Source organism: Marmota flaviventris, chromosome 8 (assembly GCF_047511675.1).
Source record: "Marmota flaviventris isolate mMarFla1 chromosome 8, mMarFla1.hap1, whole genome shotgun sequence".
Classification (NCBI taxonomy): Eukaryota; Metazoa; Chordata; class Mammalia; order Rodentia; family Sciuridae; genus Marmota; species Marmota flaviventris.
The window spans coordinates 135,033,846-135,054,539 of NC_092505.1; the positions used below are offsets into that span (position 1 = coordinate 135,033,846).

Sequence of the window (20,694 nt, forward strand, 5' to 3'; positions counted from 1 at the left end):
GGTCCCTAGTACAGGTAGAGGCCCCAGCTGCCAAGGAAGTTAGGAGGCAAATGACTACTCAGTGTTGTGGGGGGTCTTTATTAGATTTTCCTTCTCAATCTACTGCCCAGGTGTGGCCAGGAATAGTCCATACAATGTGGCTATCGCCAAGGTGAGGAAGGCCAGCAGGCCCAGAGGGGCCAGCAGCCCCTCCCGGGGTGGGATTCCAGGGGCTATTGTTGAAGTAACAGCCTTGGGTCTTCTGCTTTCACCAATGCTGGGACTAGCATTCTTGGTAGTGGCTAAGGGTGTAGTGGCTGTGACCGCAGACCGTTTGGGGTTGGTCCCAGAAGAGGCCATGACGGCATACATAGGCCTGATGGTGCGAAAGGGCTTGGCGTGAGTATCCACCCACTGCAGCAGGGCCTTTGGCTTCCACTGACATATGCTAAGCAGAGCTAAAACATCACCCTCAGCCGTGTGTGAGTCCACTGGGGCCTGCCCATATAGGCGGGTATAGATACTGCCCAGGCTGTAGCTCTTCCTTGGGCCATGCTCTGAGGGGCTGCTAGCTTGTTCCAAGGCCTTCAGGGCAGCAATGCTGTCCACACAGAAAGCACCATCCAGAATACTGGCAAGACCCAGCATAGCCAGCTCTGCCTGGAGCAGGGGGAAGTCGTAGCGGTCACCGTTGTGTGCCACCAGGCACCAAGGCTGTGGCTGGCGCTGCAGGAAGGCTTGGAGCAGGTTGGCCAGGTTGTTATCAAAGCGTTGACGCCCATGTGCTGCGAGCACAGCTGTGCTCAGACCTGTGATCTCGCTGGCTGCAGGACTGCAGGCTTTCCCAGGAGCCACGCACAGTGAAAGCTTGTCTGCCACGCGTGGTGGCAGGGGCACTGTGGGTGATAACCCTTGAGAGGTGAGAGTATTCTCCAGGGCACATCTGTGGACAGCCAGCAGGCACAACTCCGTGACCTTGGGTTGGGAGAATGGCAGGCCAGTGGCCTCCAGGTCCAAGAAGATGAGGGTCTGCATGGGACCAGGAGGTGGGGCCTGTGAGCCCATGCTGGGGTAGGTACCTGCTGCTGTGCCTGGGAAGGAGCATGAGGTTGGAGGTGGAGCATGTGAATGCAAGGGAAAGATCTGAAGTGAGCAGGGTCTGGGGGCAAGGGTGGGAGGAGAGTGGGCATAAGTACATTGTAGGTTTTGCCTGCACAGTCAGGCACTGTCTGAGAGCTCTAGAGCCCATTTTCAGGGCAGGAAGTTGGTGAGGGTGGGGTAGCTTCCTTAGAGGAGGACTGTACTTTTGAGGAAGGTTCCTTCTTCCTCACATGGGTTTGGTCCCGCCCTTAGTGCCCACCTAGTACAATGTGGGGGAAACCCATGACATTCTTGCCCTGCCCCATCCCCTTGGGGGTCCACACTTACCGGAATAGGGAGGCAGCAGTGACTAGAAAGAGTCAGGCACGCACACTCTTGCTGGCCCTGCTGTTGGCAGCAGTGGCGGGAAGTGAAGCTGGGTTTGGGCCCGCCTGCGAGCCTGCCTCGTGAGCAAGGCCCGCCCTGCTCATCAGCTTGCCTAGTCTGTGCCTCTTTTGCTAAAACCCCTCCCTCCCCAGGCATCCCAGAAGGTCTGCTCAGATCCACAGCTGTGGGCCTGCTGGCTGACACTGTGCACAGGGGGCCCTCATGCTGCTGAGAGCCCACAGAGAAAACAGCTGCCTCAGCTATCTCCAGGTGCCAGGCTAGTTCCAGGTCTCAAGCAATGCTGTGAGCCCCTGCCATGGCCCTTTTGTGCCTAGTCCTTGGCCTACTTTCCCAGGTTTAGTTCTGGCCTAGGGCAGCCTCCTATCTGCCACACAATGGTTTCTCCCCACGGCCCCAGCCAAAGCAATGACTCAGGACAATTCCACCAACAGGCCAGGGCTTTCCTCAAGGCAGATTAGTTACCATGGGGACCGTCTCAGTTCCAGCCAGGGAGATGGTGGGGGAGGCGTTAAGTCTTCCTGGGTCCCCGTCCAGTTCCTTCCCTCCCACTCAGCCAAAGAGATCAGAGAAACAACGCATTCTCACATTCTCGGCAACTGCCGGTCATTGCTTTTAATCAGAGGATGTGGTGTGTGAGGAAAGCAGCAGTGCTGGTGCCCCCTTGTGGCAGGATGCTCAGGGCCTCAGCCACAGTCCATTTCAGGGTCCTCCATGTCTGTCTCCGTGGCACAGAGGTCATCCAGGGCTGCCTCTGAGCCAAAAGGAAGAGGGAGGGTTCAATGGTGAAGGCCTGAAGGTGCTAGGACCTGGGGGAAGTCCCACCTGTCCTCCCCCAGCACCTGCAGGAACTAACCAGTCCCTTCCATGCCCAGGCTATTATGAGCAAAGTGATAACAAAGGCAATTCAGATCAGGATATTCTGGAAAAACCGTGGCTCTGCCAGGTCAACTCAACAAATATGGGCAAAGGGCAGCCCAATATTTTCAGAAGAACCACAGCATGCAGGGCAGGAGGTCCTCAGAATAGGAATCTGACTTGCTCACAAGGATCAGGGAGAACCCACACGTGCGTGGGCTTATTGGCTCACCTTCACAGTCGGTCACGTCAGGAAGCCCTCGAATCAGCATGCTGACCCCTGGCATAACCTGGTCATACTGATGCAGGACTTCCACACAGTGCACAGTAAAGAGCTTGTCCTTCTGGGACAGACTGTGCAGGAGCAACACTGTGTCTCGCAGACACCGCACTGTCCGCTTCTGCTGGTCAGTCTTTGGGAGCCCCCCTGCCCTTTGCACGGTCAGCCACTGTCTGTGCAGCATCACTGTGAGAACTCTAACCACCTGGAGTGAGAAAGTGTGCAGACTGAGGTTTCCAACCTTTCTGTGCCCTAACACTCTGTTCAGCCTAGCTGCCCCAGGGGAGCAGGGCTCTAATTGGGACTTGTGCAAGGTTCCTTTATCCACAAACAGAGCTGCCATGTTGTTGGCACTGGATACTCACCTCTACATTGCATTGACAGTCAGAGCCAGTGACTGTGGGGGGAGGGCTATACACACCCAGTTTGGCCAGGAGCCACACTGCCTGGAATAAAAAAAGATTCTATTTTATCCTGTCAGAATAAGACCCTTGTCACTGTGCAAGGGCTCTTTCAGGCATCTCCTACAAGAGCTCTAGCTGCTTTGGCAACTGCTTGTCTGTACAAATGGGGTCTTAGAAGCAGTGGTATGGGGTTTCCAGGCTAGACTCAGGACTGGCACCTGAATTTCACCAATAATCCGCCTGCCTCCAGACTCATTTCCAGCCACCAGGCCCCAAAGCCAGGATAGCATCAATTATCACGCAACTCAGCTGAGTCCCATTACAACCTGTATTGTATCTGTGTGGGGAGTCCCTAAATGAGTTGCTTGATAAGCTGCAAGCTGCTTGATAAAAACTCTTGTTACCAAAAAGAATTACAGTCCCCTTTCTCTCCAGAGAGGAGGGGAGAATTTGTGGTCTTTTAAGATGGGGTGATGAGCAATCTCCATAAGGTTCCCTGTTTTACCTCTTGTTCCAGCTGAAGCCACTGTGTCTCTGAAGCCACCTTATCAGGCCTTGATGTGATGTACATGTACAGCAGCAGGAGGAGGCAGCTTTCTGAAAAGGATACCCCTATCTCACTCAGGGTCCCCTTTCTGCAGAAGCCCTCAGGAGGCCCCTGTCCCTGCCCCAACCCCTCCCTCCCTCTGTAAGAGTGCAGGCCCACCTTTACCAGAGTGGGAACAGAGTTGAGGTGCAAGGCTATCATGGTCCACTAGGAGGGAGAGCAGCTGGACAGCCAGCAGCACACAAGGCAGGGGTGTCTCTGGGCTGAGGCACCGTGGCAGCACTGGCAACACACACTGGAACCTGAAAGATGGGCCCAAAGAAATGTGACACTCCTTAAAAGGAGATTGGTTCAAATGCTGCTCCCTCTCACACTGACTACTTACTATGAAGCTGTCTCATGTGAACGAGTGGACACTAACCTTTACTGAAGACTGCTATGGCTCAGAGATGACAGCCCTCACCTTGCACAGCAACACCCAGTAAATGGGAGAGGATTCCCTGGACCTGGGATGCCTGGCCTCTACAAGCTCCTGGTCTCTTCCCTGCCTGTGCTCCCAAATAGGGATGCAGGGCATAACTTGGTAAATTCTTGCTTACCACCACAGGACTCACCAGGACTCTAGAAGTGACAAAAAATGGACCTGGCTATGGCTGGATGTTATAAGGCCACTCACAGAGCAAGGAAGACCATTTTCTCTTCAGTAAACACTGGTCACCTCTGCTGTCACTGTGGGGTGTGCATGGGTAAGAGGCTCTGGGTATACTTTCTCCCAGGTCTTAGGGGGAAAGGGATAGCTATGACCAAGGGACCAAAGAACCAAGTCTCAAGGCAACTGCTGCTATTTGCTCAATCGTCCAGCCTGCAAGAGCATAACGGGGAACTGGCCTGGTGATTGGGGAGCCACCATCTAAAACACTCTGTGGGTTAGACTATATAATATCTTAGCATGAAGATCAAGAATATCCCTCAGTATGTCACTATTTGGGTGAACTCATTTTATGGCATGTCCTGTAAGCATGGAAAAAGTTGCATTTTCTTTAGTTGCCAGGGACCCTGGAACTTTGTGGGAAACTGGAACTTAACCTGGTTACCTGCTCTCATTGTTCAGCTGTAAGTGGCCCTTAATTAGTCACTAAGGCTCCTGAAAGTATCTGCAAGAACAATTCACCTTTGTATAAAACACAGTGGTTTCCAAGTTATTTCTTGCTAGAACTGGGAACTTTTTAAAAATGAAATTTCATGTATAGCCTTTGTATACAAGAGAAGTCATGCTGTTCTAGTTAAAACTGGGAATGAGCTAGGTGCAGTAGATCACAAATGTAATCCCAGTGACTCGGGAGGTTGGGCAGCAGGATTGCAAAATTCAACTTGGTGAGATCTTTCAAAAATAAAAAAAAGGCTGAGCTGGGAGTAATGGTGCATTCCTGTAATCCCAATATCTCAGGGGGCTGAGGTGGGGGATCCCAAGTTTGAGGTCAATCTCAGCAACTTAGTGAGGCCCTGTCTCAAAATATAAAATCAAAAGATCTGGGGATTGGGGCTGGGATTGTGGCTCAGTGGTAGAGTGCTTGCCTAGCACACATAAGGCATTGGGTTCAAACCTCAGCACCACATAAAAATGAAATAAAGATATTGTGTCCACCTACAACTAAAAAAAAAAAAAAAAAAAAAAGATCTGGGGATGTAGTTCAGTAGTAAAGCACTCCTGGGTTCTATCCCCAGTACAGCAAAACAAATACCGACCTCCCCGCCCAAACAACAAAACAAACAGTAAAAAACACCAAAATAAAAACCCCTTCTAACTCGGAACCCCAAACTACAATATAGTGAAAAGACAAGGGACAAACTGCTTTGAAGACTGGGTAGGTAAAGATTGGTAGCAGGAAAGACGGCAAGTTTCCTGGCTATCTGTACTGTAACACATACTATGTTCAAACCCTGATAGCACCCCCTGCTCTAGTTTTCTCTGAGGCAAAAAGAGAGTGGTGTGTTAGTGGGGTTCAACTTGAGCATGGAAGTATGAGGATTTTTTTTTTTTTTAGTGCTGGGGACTGAACCAAGGGTGTTTTACCACCGAGCTATATACCTAGTCCCTTTTATTTTTTGAGACAGGGATTCACTAAGTTGCTGAGGCTGGCCTTGAACTCAGTGATCTTCCTGCCTCAGTCTCCTAAGTCACTGGGATTAGAGGCATGCCCCACCAGGCCTAGTTAAGCATGGAGAATTCTGAAGAGAAGCACTGATTGGGAGATGTGTCAGAGAGTTAGGCAATGGCTCAGGACAGTAGTTGGTTTAGAACCAACCCCAGAACACTCCCTATGGGATTTTTCAGACAAGTTTTCCTCTCTCACCATAGGGTTTATTCAATAATTACTGACTGCTTAGAGTGAGCCAGGTTCTGTGTGAAGCAGAGGATGCAGGGCCATGTATGTCACATGAACCAGTGATTGGAGGGCATCTGTATCTGGCCTATACTGACTATCCATTAAATTGCTATTTTTGAATACCCCTGGGGACAAGTTCAACAGGAATGGAATGGGGTGCATCTACCAAGAGAAATGGTATGAACTTGGTTTCTAGAATTCATTCACTTAATATACATGAAAAAGCAAATAGTCACTGTGAATTGGCTCTTGTGTAATGATTCTGTCCCCTACTGTGTTGCCCATATTGTGCTGTAGTTGTATCCAACTCTTGAGCAGCACCTTTGGAATGGATCAGATCAACCAGAAAATATTCACATGGAAACTAGGATCCAGAAGTGTTTTTAGGGAACAGGCATGCTGAGCTCAGAGGTGAGAAAACTTAAAGTTTATGTCCAGTCAGTGGAATCATTCCAACACAAGCGCTGGCATCTTGGAAGAGTACTATGAGGGAGACTGGACAATGGTGGGTTGAATGGTGTTTATATCTGCTCCCATCTCACAGCTCTGGACTCTCAAGTTAGGAATTTTTTTTTGTACCAGGGATTGAATCCAGTGGCACTTAACCACTGAGCCACATCCCCAGCCCTTTTTTAATATTTTCTTTACAGACAAGAGTTTCTCTGAGTTACTTAGGGCCTCACTAAGTTGCTAAGGCTGGTTTTGAACTCATGATCGTCCTACCTCAGCCTCCCTAGCTGCTGGGATTATAGGGCGTGTGGCTCTAAGTTAGGAATTTATGATAACACTGTAAGCTAGGTTCATTATACTTCCAATTCTAACACAGCCTATGAGAGGCAAGCAACAAGTAACTCAAGTTAGAGGTAGAAACAATGATGAGAGGCAGATACTCAGCAAGGTCAGCTTGTGGCTGCAGACCTTCCCCATACCCTCTGCTTCCTTAGGGAAATTCAACAAACTTAAACATGTTGTGCCACATAGGCTTCACCTGTTCCATTATCTCAGGTTCAGGGCCTCTTGGTTTAGCCTTTGTCCTGGGACAGGATACTCTTCCACAGTGGCTAACAGCTTCCTTATCACATGTGTCTTTTGCTTACCTGCAGTCTAGAATTAAACCACACAAACCCCACTTATTTGGTTATCTGACACGTGATCCCACTTCTTAACACCTCAGAACTATCTGCACCAAGCAGAGCTGAGTAGTGGGATAAGTGAAGATGTAAGCAATGTACAAGGGCCAAGAGGTCAGAGAAGACACATAAAATCATGCCTCCCATGCTGCTTTATACCTGGGCAACAAATCAGAGGAAGCGTTTTCAGCTAATTTCACCAAAACTTTGAGGCACTGGCTCGGGACACTGATGTGAAAGTGACCTGTTGCTGCAGAAGAGAAAGCCAGTAAGTGAAGTAGCATCTTCAATAGTGGATGCAGTCCTTGGTCGTCCGCAACTTCCTTGGGGACTGAGATTGTATCTCCACAACTCTGTCTGTGAACCAGGCTCTCATTTCCTTCCCAAGCAGCAGAGTCTGCCTCAACTCCTGATAGTAAGAGGCAGACAACTGCTCTGCTGTGGCATACCAGGTGCTGAAGAATGCTAAGTGAAGCTGCAGAGAAACCTTCCAAGTTGCTAACTGAGTCATCAGGGTTGGCCTCTACCCCAGAGCTCAAGCAGGAGGTATGTGTTGGAGAGTCCCCAGGTGCTCCACTCCTCTTAGCAGCTGCCAAATCCTGCAGAGCCTGGCAATACAAGCCAATGAAGAACTGGATAAGGGGGAGAAGGTGCACGGCTCCAGGAAGCTGGCAGAGTGGGAAGGCCATTTTATCTCCTTCTGTGTCTCCATCACATAAGCCTTGATTCCTGGCAATCAGATTCAGTCCTGTGAATGCCAGATTCTGTGCTTCTCTCAGGGCCAAGGGGCAAAACGATCCACTTCGAGAATTTGTAGCTCTGAGGCCTGAAATCCCAGTCAAGGTACTGGCAACAAACAAAACAAAATAGATAAGGTCAAGGGCCTCAAATAGCCTGCCTGCCAAATTCTCCAGTCTCTCTGCACATCCCATAGATCTCCCAATGCCGGCCAGGGCCAGAAAGGGACTGGACTGACTTCCTAGAGACAAGTTTTTCAGGAGTATCATGCTTACCTGCCAAACCCTGGTGGCTGCAAGAGGGTGCTAGTAGGAGTTTCAGAACAACTGCTTAGGAGGTGACAAAGACTTAGGGATGACCCTGGGATCAAAGGCTGCTTCAGGAGCAGATTTATCAAAATGGAACCTGTAGGAGAAAACAAGATAACCTAGAAGGTTCTGACATGTGAGACCTTTTCTATGGCTTCAGAAGGAAAAGATGAGAACTCTTTGGATGCCAAGTGTCTTCTAAGCTGACACAAAGCTCTGTAAGATGCAGAAGGCTCTGGGATGTACCTGCTCTTTGCCCCCCCCAACCCCTTTATTTTTGTGTGTGTACCAGGGATTGAATTCAGGGGCCTTCGACCACTGCCACATTCCCAGCCCTATTTTGTATTTTATTTAGAGACAGGGTCTCAATGAGATGCTTAGAGCCTTGCTTTTGCTGATGCTAGCTTTGAACTTGCAATCCTCCTGTCTCAGTCTCCTGAGCTGTTGGGATTACAGGTGTGTACCACTGTATTTGGCTTCTTTGCCCTTTTCTTTTTAGAGATGAAGTCTTGCTGTGCTGCTCAGGTTAAACTCCTGGGCTCAAGCAATCATCCTGCCTCTGTTTACAAGTAGCTAGGACAACAGGTATGCACCACTGCACCAAGCTTGCCCTTTCCTTTCTTTTTTTTTTTTCAATTAATTAATTCATTTTGTGGTTCTAGGGATTGAACCCCAGTGGTGCTCTACCATTGAGCTACATCCTCAGTCCTTTTTGGAGTTGTAGAGATAAAAGATGTGCACCACTGTGCCTAGTTGCCCTTTCCATTTTATAAAGTCATAGTCTCCTACTTGCCTGAACTCTGCAGGTCTGCCTGGGGCATGGATTCTCAGAGAGCCAGACAGTTTACAGGCAATTATACTGTGTGTGACAGAAGATGATAAGAGTCATGTAAGTCCCTGCAGGAAAAGCAGGAATTTTTGGTACCTTGAGTCTTTGACTTTTGCATCCAGTTATCAGCAAAACTTTTCTGTACCTCTTCTTGCATTTTGGGATTACCTCTCAGGCTGTGGGTCTTATTATCTGAAACTAGAAAAAATGAGAATCAAAAGTTGAGCACAAAAGCACAGGCATTATCTGCAACTCTGACATGCAATGAATTTCAAACACAATCAGGTTGTTCTACTTCTTTAACCTTGGATAAAGAAAGACTCAAAGCAGCTCAAGATCCCTCACATCTTTTGCCTTTCTCATGCAAAACAGGAATTCACAAAAGAAAATCAAACTGTTTGCCTTACTTCAAAATGAAATAATAAGGTGAAAACAGTAACCACTAACATTTATACAGGGCTAAGTAAGGGTCAGACACTGCTCTAAGAGTTTTAAACATATTAGCTCCTTTGCTTCTCAAAGCAATCCTACCAGGAGGTGTTATCATTCACTATTTAGATATAGGAAAGTTGAGACACAGAGGTTAAGGCACTTGCCCACATCAGCTAAGCCAGTAAGCAATGTGGATGGGATCTATATCCAGACTATTAGGCTCTACTGTCTGCTTGTAATACTATCCTGCAGTACCCTATTAGTTGCTAGACACCAAAAATATGAGTGGTCTGCAGTTTCTCAGGAGTGATGTGATGGTCAGTGATTTGAAAAGGCTGAATTATACAATCATCTAGCATGGCAGAATCTCAGAGTGAAAACTATTAATGTAGATGATCTTTCTCTAGACAGTGGCAGCATTCCCTGTCTAGAGTGGCTATACAACTCATGGCTGGACTATAAAAGGAACACAGGTCCCTGCAATCTAGCTATGTTTCTGGTATGGTCCATGTAAAATGACTGTGATGGTTTCAAAAGATGGTCACAGCGGCTGAGGATGTAGCTCAGTTTAATGGTAGAGTGCACAGCAGATGAAGAAACAAACAGACAAAAATAAACAAGAGCCAGGTGCAGTGGCACATGCCAGTAATCCTAGCTGCTTGGGAGGCTGAGACAGAAGGATTCAAGTTTGAGACCAGCCTGGGTGACATAGGAGACCCTGTCTCCAAATGGAAAATAAAAAAGGGCTGGTAGAGTGCCCCTGGGTTCAATCACCAGTACGGGAGTGATGATGACCAAGACAGACAAACAATCAATGTGCCTACAAATTCTTTGACACACCTCCCTTCAAACAGTGCAGCCTCTTTTCCTTCCCACTGAATGTGCCAGATCCTCATTAACTTGCTTTTGACAGAGAATGTGGCAAAAGTGATAGTATGTGACTTTTGAGACTAGGCCATAAAAAGAAAAGCTTTTTGCTGGATCTCTCCGAGTTTGCTGGCTCTAGAGGAAGCCATCTATCATGTTATGAGGCCACCCAGTAGCCCTATGGAAAGGGATTATGTTGTCAGCCATGTGAAAGAGCCACCTCGAGAAGGTTTCAGTGATTCTAGTCCCTATAGAGCTAAGCCATCCTCATTATATCCCACCTGAATTATAACCCACAGAAATCAGGAGAAAATAAATAATTGTTGTTTAAGGTTGGGTAGTCAATTAAACCATAATAGATGACTAATAGACTGACTTACCCTCTCTGCCCACAAGAGACTTGTATCCTGGCTCTGTCTGGCAAGGGTGGGGAAGGGACATGTTAGCATTAAAAGACTCCTTTGTAGGGAAAGATGTTTTTCCAAACTGTGGAGAATATGCTTCTGGCTTTATAACCACAGAAGGGCTTTTCCTAGGACTGGAAAAAGTTAACTGTGAAAGCAAAGAAATGATCTACTAAAATCACTTAAAATACCTGGTTAGAAAACTTTCAACAAAATTTAAACTTTTCATGTCTAGGTGTTTGACCAGACTGCATCTGTTATTTATGTGTCATTCTTTGTCCAGAAACACAGTATAAAATGTTCATTTGGTTATTTTGATCTAAATTACTGAAAAAGTATTTCATTTATTTTCATATTCTCCTAATCACCCAAAAATATTGGTCATGATTCCTTTACCATTTCCAATTCCACTGAAACTTTTCAACATGAAACAACCTATTTTTTAAAAAATTTATTTTTTAGTTGTAGTTGGACACAATATCTTTATTTTATTTTTATGTGGTGCTGAGGATTGAACCCAGGGCCTCACATGTGCTAGGCGAGCACTCTACCGCTGAGCCACAATCCCAGCCCCCACCCCCCCACCTTTTTTTTTTGGACACCACGGACTGGATCCAAGGGGTGCTCAATCACTGAGCCACATCCTTAGCCCTTTTTTATTTTGAGACAGAGTCTCATCAGGTTGCTTACAGTTTTGCTAAGTTGCTGAGGCTGGCTTTAAACCTGACATCCTCCTGCCTCAGCCTGACAAGCTGCTGGGATTACAGGCCTGTGCCACCATGCCCAGCAAAGAAGCTAATTTTTAATAGGGACTATTAGAAAATGTGTTGAAAACTGAGCAAGGTGCTCAGAGCCAACATCTTCATATCAGAGAAGCAGTCTTAGCCCTCTGATCTGAGGTTTTCCTGTTGTTAGCTGGGTTTTCCTGTTGTCAGCTCTCTTGTCTCACCTGAATTTATATAAGGCAAGAAGTTCAATTATATTCCATGCCTATTATGAGCAAAGGCAGAATATTTAATACCAGAAAAAGTTACTGTGACTGACACTGTTAAGTTTCAAGACTGATACGACAGTGCCAGACTGCTTTGCCAGGCAAAGGGCAGGATACAATTAAGCTGAGCACATCTGCTCAGCAAAGGAGGGGGCTGATAGACAAAGGTTCCAAGGAAGCAAATCAGCAGAAATATTCTAAAGAACTAGGATTGAAATATACTCATGCTTGGGAAAAACCTGTTATGTTAAATAAATAAATTATATTGAAATGAAGACTGGCCCATCCCACAAATTTGCTAATTATTTTTCTAGTCTCAGGTATTGTGTTTATAATGTATGATTCAGAGAAAGTATTTCCAGATTGTGGGCCTTTATGCTGTGATACCTGAAACCATTCAGCCTGATCCAAACCATCTTTGAATTCTTTACAAAAGAGGACCTCTGACCAGGTGGCAGGATCTCAATGGCCTTTATTTAGGACCAGTCTGAGAGAGTTCTGTAGACTTTTTACTAAAAAATGCAAAACTTAATAATTTCTCCAGCACTATCCTTACCTGGCATGGGAAACAGAAGAAACAGCAAGTTTATTTGCTCGTTCACTGCTCTGAAGCCTTGTCCTTAATTCATTCATTTCTGCATCTTTAAACTGGAGTTCAGACTGCAATGATTGGAGCTGAAAGACAAAGGAAATATACTTGCAATGGCACCACCACATTCACAAAAATATCTCTGGGTTTCAAAATCCTAAGCTAGAAAAAGAAATACAATGAAAAATACATATGAAAGTTTGCTATGATACAAATGTCCTAAAATATCAAACATTAGCCTTCTTCCTAAAAGACAGCACGATACTTTTAACTATTGTGAAGAAAGTTTGTGAGGGTTTAAATCTGGTCCCACCATTTACTTAACCTGGCTGAATCTGTAACATAAATACTGTCTTCTTCATACTTGGGAGGATCAAGAACAATGAATATAAAATACCCAGCACAGAACTTGAGAGGATGCCATATCTTAGCAGTAACATATTTCTTTATTTGATAGAGTCTTGCTATGTTGCCCAAGCTGGCCTTAATCTCACTATCCTGCTGCTTCAGCCTCACAAACAGCTGGGATTATAGGTGTGTGACACCATACCTGACTGTTATATTTTCATCAATATAGTGGTCACAATTCCAGGTCTTCATGAAAGTCTTAGCAGAGTATCTGGAAGTTTTACCTAAATCCTGTATGCATATGTGTGTGTGTGTGTGTGTATTTATGCTGTGATACCTCAAACCATTCAGCCTGATCCAAACCACCACTGAATTCTTCACAAAAGAGGACCTATACACACATACATACATATACAGAGGAAAGAAAAAGAGAGGCAGTGGGTGGGGTGGTGGTGGGGGAGACACCAGATGATCTGCCTCCAGGCCTGTAGCCAAACAGTATTCTCCACATACACATTGTACCAGACACAGCATCAGTAACAGTAAGTGCAGAAATGTTTGAATCTCTTAATACCCTTTCTGGGGCTGGGTTGTGGCTCAGCAGTAGATCGCTCGCCTGGCACGTGGCAGGCCCTGGGTTCGATCCTCAGCACCACAGAAAGAAAGAAAGAAAGAAAGAAAGGTATTGACAACTACAACTAAAAAATAAATAAAAATAAATATTTAAAAAAATTACCCTTTCTGGTTATTTTCTGAAACAGATAAATGAGTCATGAAGCTTAGGTCATTACCTTGAGGTCATCACTTGTATGTGATGATGCCTGGATTCAAATTCTAGTTTGGCTGACTGCAAATTCCTTGCTCTTCTCATTTACATTAAAACTCAACTACTGTGCTGGGCACATGTGTGTATTTAAAGTTTGCTGAATGAAGTAATGGCAGAATAAGACCCCATGTCCTTTAGGCTAAAGCACTGGGAAGTGATGAAAGAAAGTGGTGGTATATACTGGTTACCTACTATTTTGTTTTTCTTTCCAGAACAGCATCTCCCTTTCCCTGAGATACAATCATTTCCCTATCTTAGACCATGTGATTTGAATGGGAGCTGTAATCTCTTTGGTATGGCAACTGGTCCAGGGATAGACACCCAACTCAAGTTAGACAAATCGGAGCCTTTCTCAGAATTTTAACACTTGAGATGAGGAAGCTCAAGTCTGAACTGTGCTGTAGAGTTATGAAATAGGAGTAGGAGCTCAGGAGCTACTGGAGAACAAACCTTCTATCATAAGGATGGAACCTGTCTACAGCATAGAGAATAAAAACAGGAGTGAGATGAAATCTCAGCACACTTTTTATTTGCATTTCCCTGACTGTCCTGGTAAGGTTTAAGTCATTTGAGGCCCCAGTACACCCCTGTCTTCCAAAACTTAGTTATGGAGTCCAATACATTTCCTTTTGGACTAAGCTATATCAGCTGAGTTTCTGATTACAAAGAACCCTTAATTAAGCATGTTTCTAGAAATTCTAAGCTAGTGATTTATTCCTGGCTACCACAGCAAACTCAAGTTCTTTTTCAACCCATAAGCAGACTCTAGAAGAAAAGTGAATGGCAATTTGCTAAAAGCAGAAAGTATTTAAGAAAAACAAATAACTAAACAGATATTTCTTGAAAGAAGAAATACAAGAGGCCAACAATTATATGAAAAAATGTTTAGCTGGGTGTGGTGGTATATGCCTATAATCCCAGTGATTCAGGAGACTGAGATAGCAGGATCACAAGTTCAAAGCTAGCTTCAGCAACTTAGGCCCTAAGTAGCTTAGCAAGACCCTGTCTCTAAATAAAAAATAAAAAGGGCTAGGGATGTGGCTCAGTGGTTAAGTGCCCCTGTGTTCAATTCCCAGTACCAGAAAAAATTTAAAAAATGTTCAACATCTTTAGCAATCAAGAAAATGCAAATTAAAATTATGCTGAGATTTTATCTCACTCCTGTTGGAACGGCAATCACCAAGAACACAAATAATAAATGCTGGTGAGGATGTGGGGAAAAGAAGCATTTACAAACTGTTGGTGGGATTGTAAATTAATACAATCACTATGGAAAGCCCATGTGGAGGTCTGGGGATGTGGCTCAAGCGGTATCGTGCTCACCTGGCATGAATGCGGCCCAGGTTCGATCCTCAGCACCACATACAAACAAAGATGTTGTGTCCACCAAAAACTAAACAATAAATATTAAAAAATTCTCTCTCTCTTTAAAAAAAAAAAGAAAGCCCATGTGGAGGTTCCTCAAAAGACCAGAAATGAAGGGGCTGAGGTTGTGGCTCAGTGGTAGAGTGCTCATCTAGCATGAGCAAGGCCCTGGGTTCGATCCTCAGCACCACATAAAAATTAACAAATAAAATAAAGGTACTGTGTCCAATTACAAGTAAAAAATAAATTTTAAAAAATCTTTGGGCTGGGGATGTGGCTCAAGCGGTAGCGCACTCGCCTAGCATGTGTGCGGCCCGGGTTCGATCCTTAGCACGACATACAAACAAAGATGTTGTGTCCTCCGAAAACTAAAAAAATAAATATTAAACAAAATTCTCTCTCTCTCTCTTAAAAAAAAAAAAAAAGACCAGAAATGGAACCATGTGACCTAGACATACCTTGGTATTTATCCAAAAACATTAAAGTCATCATATTATAGCAATACATTCATGCTCAGGTTTATAGCAGCACAATTCACAATAGTCAAATTATGGAATCAGCTTAGGTGTTAGTCAACTGATAAATGGAAAAAGAAATGTGGTACATATATACAATGGAGTTTCATTCAGCCATAAAAATGAGCAAAATTATGTCATTAGTAGGAAAATGAATGGAACTTGAGAGAATTATGACAAGTGAAATAAGCCAGACTCAGCAAGTCTTGCTGTGTCTTCTCTCATATGTAAAAATTAGAGAGAAAAAAGGAAAAAAAAAAAAAAAAAAAGGTGAGATAGGGGATTTCATGATAATAAAAGGGAGATCAGAAGAGTAGAGGAGAGGTTTAGGAGGGAAGGAAGAGAAGAGGGAAAGGGGAGATACTAGGGAATGAAACTGACCAAATTTATGTCACGTGCATGTGTGAATATGTAACAATGAATCTCACCATTATGTATAATTATAATGGACCAATAAAAACAAAGTAAAAATGAAAACAAGCATAAAAGAAACTGTTGAAGCCTCCTTGGAAGATTTATAGGCAACACTGATCATTGCTTTTAAAGGAACTCAAGAGCAGCAAAGCTGCTGTGTCCGTAACATGCAAAACAAATGCTCTAAGTCACCTTTTTGGAGAACTCCTTTTCTTTGTCACTGAGTGCTTGGGTTTTCTCTTGCTCAAGAATGAAATGTGATCTTCTCTGCTCTTCTAGAATGAATTCCGTTTGATGCAGTGAGTCCCGCAAAATTTTAATTTCCCCATTTTTAATGAGGACTTCTTCTTCCATTGCCTTCAGCTGTAAATACCAGATTAACAGCAGATATTTAGCAAGAATAGCTTAGGGGCTGAGGTTGTGGCTCAGCAGTAGAGTGCTTGCCTAGCACATTCGAGAACCTGGGTTCGATCCTTAGCACCCACATAAATATAAATAAAATAAAGGTATTGTGTCCAACTGCAACTAAAAACTAAATATATTAAAAAAAAAAAGAATAGCTTAAAGACATACTTGTCACTAACACATGCAGAATCTTTGGGCTTTAACAGGCATTTAACAACCTTTGTCACAAATGTCCCACAACTAAAATGCCACATTATGTTTCTAGTTCTCTTAGGACCTACAGATGGTCACATGAAAGATGTCTTTCTTGTTTTCTCACAAAACTGCTAACAAAATAGCAACCTTCATGATGTTGCTATTTTGTTAGCAGTTTTGTGAGAAAATATATACTATAAATTCATCTCAGTGCTCTCACAGTGTATATCTCTTTTTGGATCTGGTGTACAGTTTTATATTTTTTTTTTCCATTCCCTTGCCTTGCTGTTGGAAATCTATTTAGTGTCTTTTAGTCTAAATTTTCTGGCTTTCTTTCCTCAACCATCTTTCATTTCATGGGGACAAATCTAGATGCTTGTTTTAAAACCTTTTTTTTTGTTGCTGTTGAACTGGAGACTGAAACCAGGGCCTTCCACATGCCAGGCAAGTGCTCTACAAAGTTATATTTCTAGCCTTAAATTTTATTTTGAGACAGGGCAACACCAAGTTGTCTATGGTGGCCTGGAAATTTTGATCCTCTTGCCTCTGTCTTCCAAGTAGCCGGGCTTATAGGTGTGTGCCATATCTGGCTGTTTTAAAATTTCATTTTAGCCGGTTGTGGTGGCACATGCCTATAATCCCAGCAGCTTGGGAGGCTGAGGCAGGATGATTGTGAGTTCAAAGCCAGCCTCAGCAACTTGGTTAGGCCCTAAGCAACTCAGTGAGACCCTGTCTCAAAGTAAAAATTCAAAAAAGGGCTGGGGATTTGGCTCAGTTGTTAAGTGGCCCTGGGTTTAAACCCTGGTACCAAACCAAACCAAATCCCACTATTTTTTTTTTGGTACCGGGGATTGAACCCAGGGGTACTCTACCACTAAGGTACATCCCCAGCCCTTTTTATTTTTTGAGTCAGGATCTTCCTAGGTTTTCCAGGCTGGCCTTGAACCTGTGATATTCCTGTCTCAGGCACCTAAGTTGCTAGGGTTACAGGCATGTGCTACTGTATGATGAGCTCAGTGATAGAGCATCCCTGGGTTCAATTCCCTGTCCTGTAAGCAAGCAAGGAAACAACAAAAGAAATCCCACAAGTTGTCACTTACCTTTGCTTTAAGTTCTTTGTATTGTGTCTGAAGAACTTCTAATTCAAAATTATCTTTAACTGGAGCACTTTCTCTGTTTTTCCCTGAAGGATTTTTTGACATTCCATCTAATCTGCGGACCTTATGAACACCTATAAAAAACAATTCCTGTGTACATTTTTGGACTCAACATTTTCCCACTTTTGCTAGAAAATGCAGAATGGAATTGCTCTTGAAAGCAAAGTAGAAAAGATCTAGCAAGCAATATACATCAATATTTTCCAACCTAAGAAAATAATGTAAACATATAAATAATCCTTACAAAACAACAGACCCTGTACCCTCTCTCCAAAGCTCACTGAATTTCAAGGGTCTCATCTAAATGTTGAAAGGTACCATGGAGATTTTACAGGCCAGAATTGTGATTTACCGAGCACCTAGAATATGGCAGGTATGATGAGAGTCTCTAAAGATACAATGGTGATGAAAACGATCCTTACCATTACAGGACATTCAACAAATAAACACAGGAATGAATGTAAAATTACAACTATGATAAGAACCGCTAAGGACAAATACAAGAAAGCCTATAATAGTGGAATCTGACTCAAATGGAATGTCTAGAATGCTTCCCTAAGGAAGACCTTACTGAGCTGAGAGCTGAAGGACAAGCAAGAATTAAACAGATGAATGGAGATGGGGAATGGGTGGAAAGGACAATTAAATACAAGAAAAAGCATGTGCAGTTCCTATATTGTAAGGAAGCAGGGAAAATTCAAGAAAGTAAGAAAGGTTTGTTGTGGGCTGGGGATGTGGCTCAAGCGGTAGTGCGCTCGCCTGGCATGCGTGCGGCCCGTGTTCGATCCTCAGCACCACATACAAACAAAGATGTTGTGTCTGCCAAAAACTAAAAAAATAAATATTAAAATTCTCTCTTTAAAAAAAAAAAAAAGAAAGGTTTGTTGTGGTTAGAAGCTAAAGAGAAGAGAGGAAAGAGAGAAAGGGTCAGACCATGTTGGTTGGGCTTTGCAGAGTGTTAAAAATTGGTCTCTATATTAGGAGTAGTGAGAAGTTATTAAAGGGTTTTCTTTCTCTCTTTTTAAGCTGCTGCATAGGGTTTACTCCAAAACAATGCAAACCTGCGTTGATTAAAGGGTTTTCAATATGGATACACATATGCGTCTGTCTGAAACATGTCCAGAACTGAGTTCTGAAAACATGACTCTGGCTGTGGTGTGAAGGGAGTCAAGACTGGAAATGATGAGTTAATTTAGTAGACTGCTGTTTAGGGTTAAGTATCATGGTGGCATAGATCAGAGTTGGTAGAAATGATGTGAATAGGATGAATACCAGAGATGAATAAAGAAGATAAAGTTGATAATAAGATTTAGAAAGGAGTTAGATGTAGCGTTCAGGACTGGGGAGAAATTGCCTTGTGCCACTGGATGGAGAGTGGTTCTAGTCATCTGTCACACGAACAGTTGGTCATCAGTGAGTACTTTCTAAATTTCTGTTTTGTCTGTGCTGCAGATGCCGAGGGCTGAATTTACAGGAAATAACTGTTTTTTTTTTAAATGATGTCTTAACTGTGAGGTACAGATGTTAGCTGACCTTAAGACCATTCTTTCTGGCAACCTGGCAGGATTTCACTCATTCCCCAACTAGAATATGATCTCCATTGTAATGGTTAATTTGAATTGTCAACTTGATTAGATTAAGAGATGCTGATGATTAAGAAGCTTCTGGGTGTGTCAAGGAATAATTGGCATGTGAGGTAGCCAACTGAAATGGAGACCCTTCTTAAGTATGGGCAGCACCCTTGAATAGAATGGTGGCTTGGATAGAATAAAAGTTGGAAGAAAAAGGAAGCAGCAACAGATGCAAGCTCAATTCCTCTCTTGACCAGGTTCTCGATTGCTGCAGGGATCCTCTGAGGATATCAGGACTCTCCCTTCTTCACTCAGTGATCCTCCAGAGTTTCCAGAGCCTTTGATCTCTGACTAGTACCCTCTAGCACTGTAGATCCCTCTTGTTCTGGGCCTTCAGCCTCTTGGACTGTGCAGCTACTTGTCCCTCCAGCTCTCCAAGCCTGCAAGCGGCCACTGTGTACTATTCAACTTCTGGTTGAGTAAGCCAACCTGATAAATCCCCTTTTTATAATTATACTTCCTGTTAATTCTATTCCTCTAGAAAACCCTAATGCATCCATGGAGGAAGGAATTTTTAACCTGTGTTCATTGCTAGGTCTGCTGTAATTCCTAACCATTGGGCACCTAGTGCAGAATATTGGTTGTACAAAATAATAAATCTTTCATGTCGTGCCTCTGCCAGGCCGCTCCTCTACTCATACCGCCAGAAGGAACAGTGGCTTCATAAAATTTAAACTCCGTCACTTGGGTTGTGATGGTTCTGACAGTGGTGGTAGTTGTGTTCTAAGGATCTCTGCTTAGAACCAAGAACCACATGGCCTAAACTTTAGAAAATAAATGTTAATCTAGCTGTCCACGCTTCATATCGGCTGTTTGATATTTTGCCCCCGCCCCAATCACAGTGTTTTTGGAACACAACCCCTGCTTAAATCAGGGTTTAAAAAGTAGAAAAGGCAGTATCAGTGCTAGACACAGGGGCAGCACTCGCTTCAGGATCCCGAAGCCACAGCCCTCAAGAGGTCAGGCGAGGTCTGCGCCACCCGCCGGGGAAAAGACCCTCAGGAGCACTCACTGGATACTTCCAGAACGGCGGCCGGGCATTGGCTCAGGGCCTGTGACGCGAGGATGTCGAGCTCCTCCAGGTCATCGGCGGTGAATTCCCCCTGCGCACCGAAGGGGTCTTCGGGATCCGGGGAGGCGGCCACCGGGAAGCCCCGAGCTCGCTTGCTCGGAGGGTATCCGGTGCCGGGCGGTGGGCCAGGGCGAGGTGCCAGGGGCCCGCTCCGCCTCCTGCTGCCTGGCCCGGGTGTCCCAGCCATATCTTCTTTGGGCCCCAAGCGTCCGAGGGCGCTGATCCCAACACAGTGAAATTGAAGCCTTAGCAGGACCAACCGCCCGCGCGCCGCCGCTCGCCTCAGCTAGTGCCCCGCCCCCGAGTCCAAGGGCCAATTAGCAGCCAGCCGCCAGGCGCCGAGAAATGACATACAATAGGCGCGCGCGCCGCAGCGCTCAGCCAGGCCCCTGACCATCTGGCTCCGCCCCGCTCGGGCTGGCGCCTAGCGCTAGCGGCTGGCTTCGCTAGTCGGCGGTAGGACTCGGAGCGGCGCTATTAGAGTTACCCCGAGCGCGGGTCTGACAAGCATCTGTCCGCTCTCACTTATGGCTCCGAG

General features: G+C 44.8%; 2 protein-coding genes across 3 annotated transcripts; both read right to left on the minus strand.

Annotated features, from left to right (window-relative positions):
- Nucleotides 1–58: 58 nt before the first annotated feature.
- Trex1 (three prime repair exonuclease 1) lies at nucleotides 59–1,957 on the minus strand. Its single transcript, XM_027933683.3, has 2 exons — nucleotides 1,408–1,957; nucleotides 59–1,070 (listed from the first exon to the last, which is right to left on the minus strand). Exon 2 carries the CDS (start codon nucleotides 1,042–1,044, stop codon nucleotides 100–102), a length of 945 nt encoding a protein of 314 aa, XP_027789484.1. The 5' UTR covers nucleotides 1,045–1,070; nucleotides 1,408–1,957; the 3' UTR covers nucleotides 59–99.
- Nucleotides 1,958–2,045: 88 nt separating this feature from the next.
- Nucleotides 2,046–20,445, minus strand: Atrip (ATR interacting protein). Of its 2 annotated transcripts, none has more exons than XM_027933682.2 (13): nucleotides 20,097–20,445; nucleotides 17,397–17,527; nucleotides 15,889–16,059; nucleotides 12,196–12,314; nucleotides 10,625–10,782; nucleotides 9,042–9,143; nucleotides 8,084–8,213; nucleotides 7,230–7,916; nucleotides 3,719–3,855; nucleotides 3,512–3,603; nucleotides 2,968–3,048; nucleotides 2,555–2,807; nucleotides 2,046–2,218 (listed from the first exon to the last, which is right to left on the minus strand). In XM_027933682.2, the coding sequence occupies exons 1-13, from the start codon at nucleotides 20,341–20,343 to the stop codon at nucleotides 2,151–2,153; spliced, it is 2,376 nt and encodes a 791-aa protein (XP_027789483.2). In that variant the 5' UTR covers nucleotides 20,344–20,445; the 3' UTR covers nucleotides 2,046–2,150. The 2 variants fall into 2 exon arrangements, with proteins under 2 accessions (XP_027789483.2, XP_027789482.2); XM_027933681.2 differs by having other exon boundaries at nucleotides 3,713–3,855.
- Between the last annotated feature and the right edge of the window lie 249 nt (nucleotides 20,446–20,694).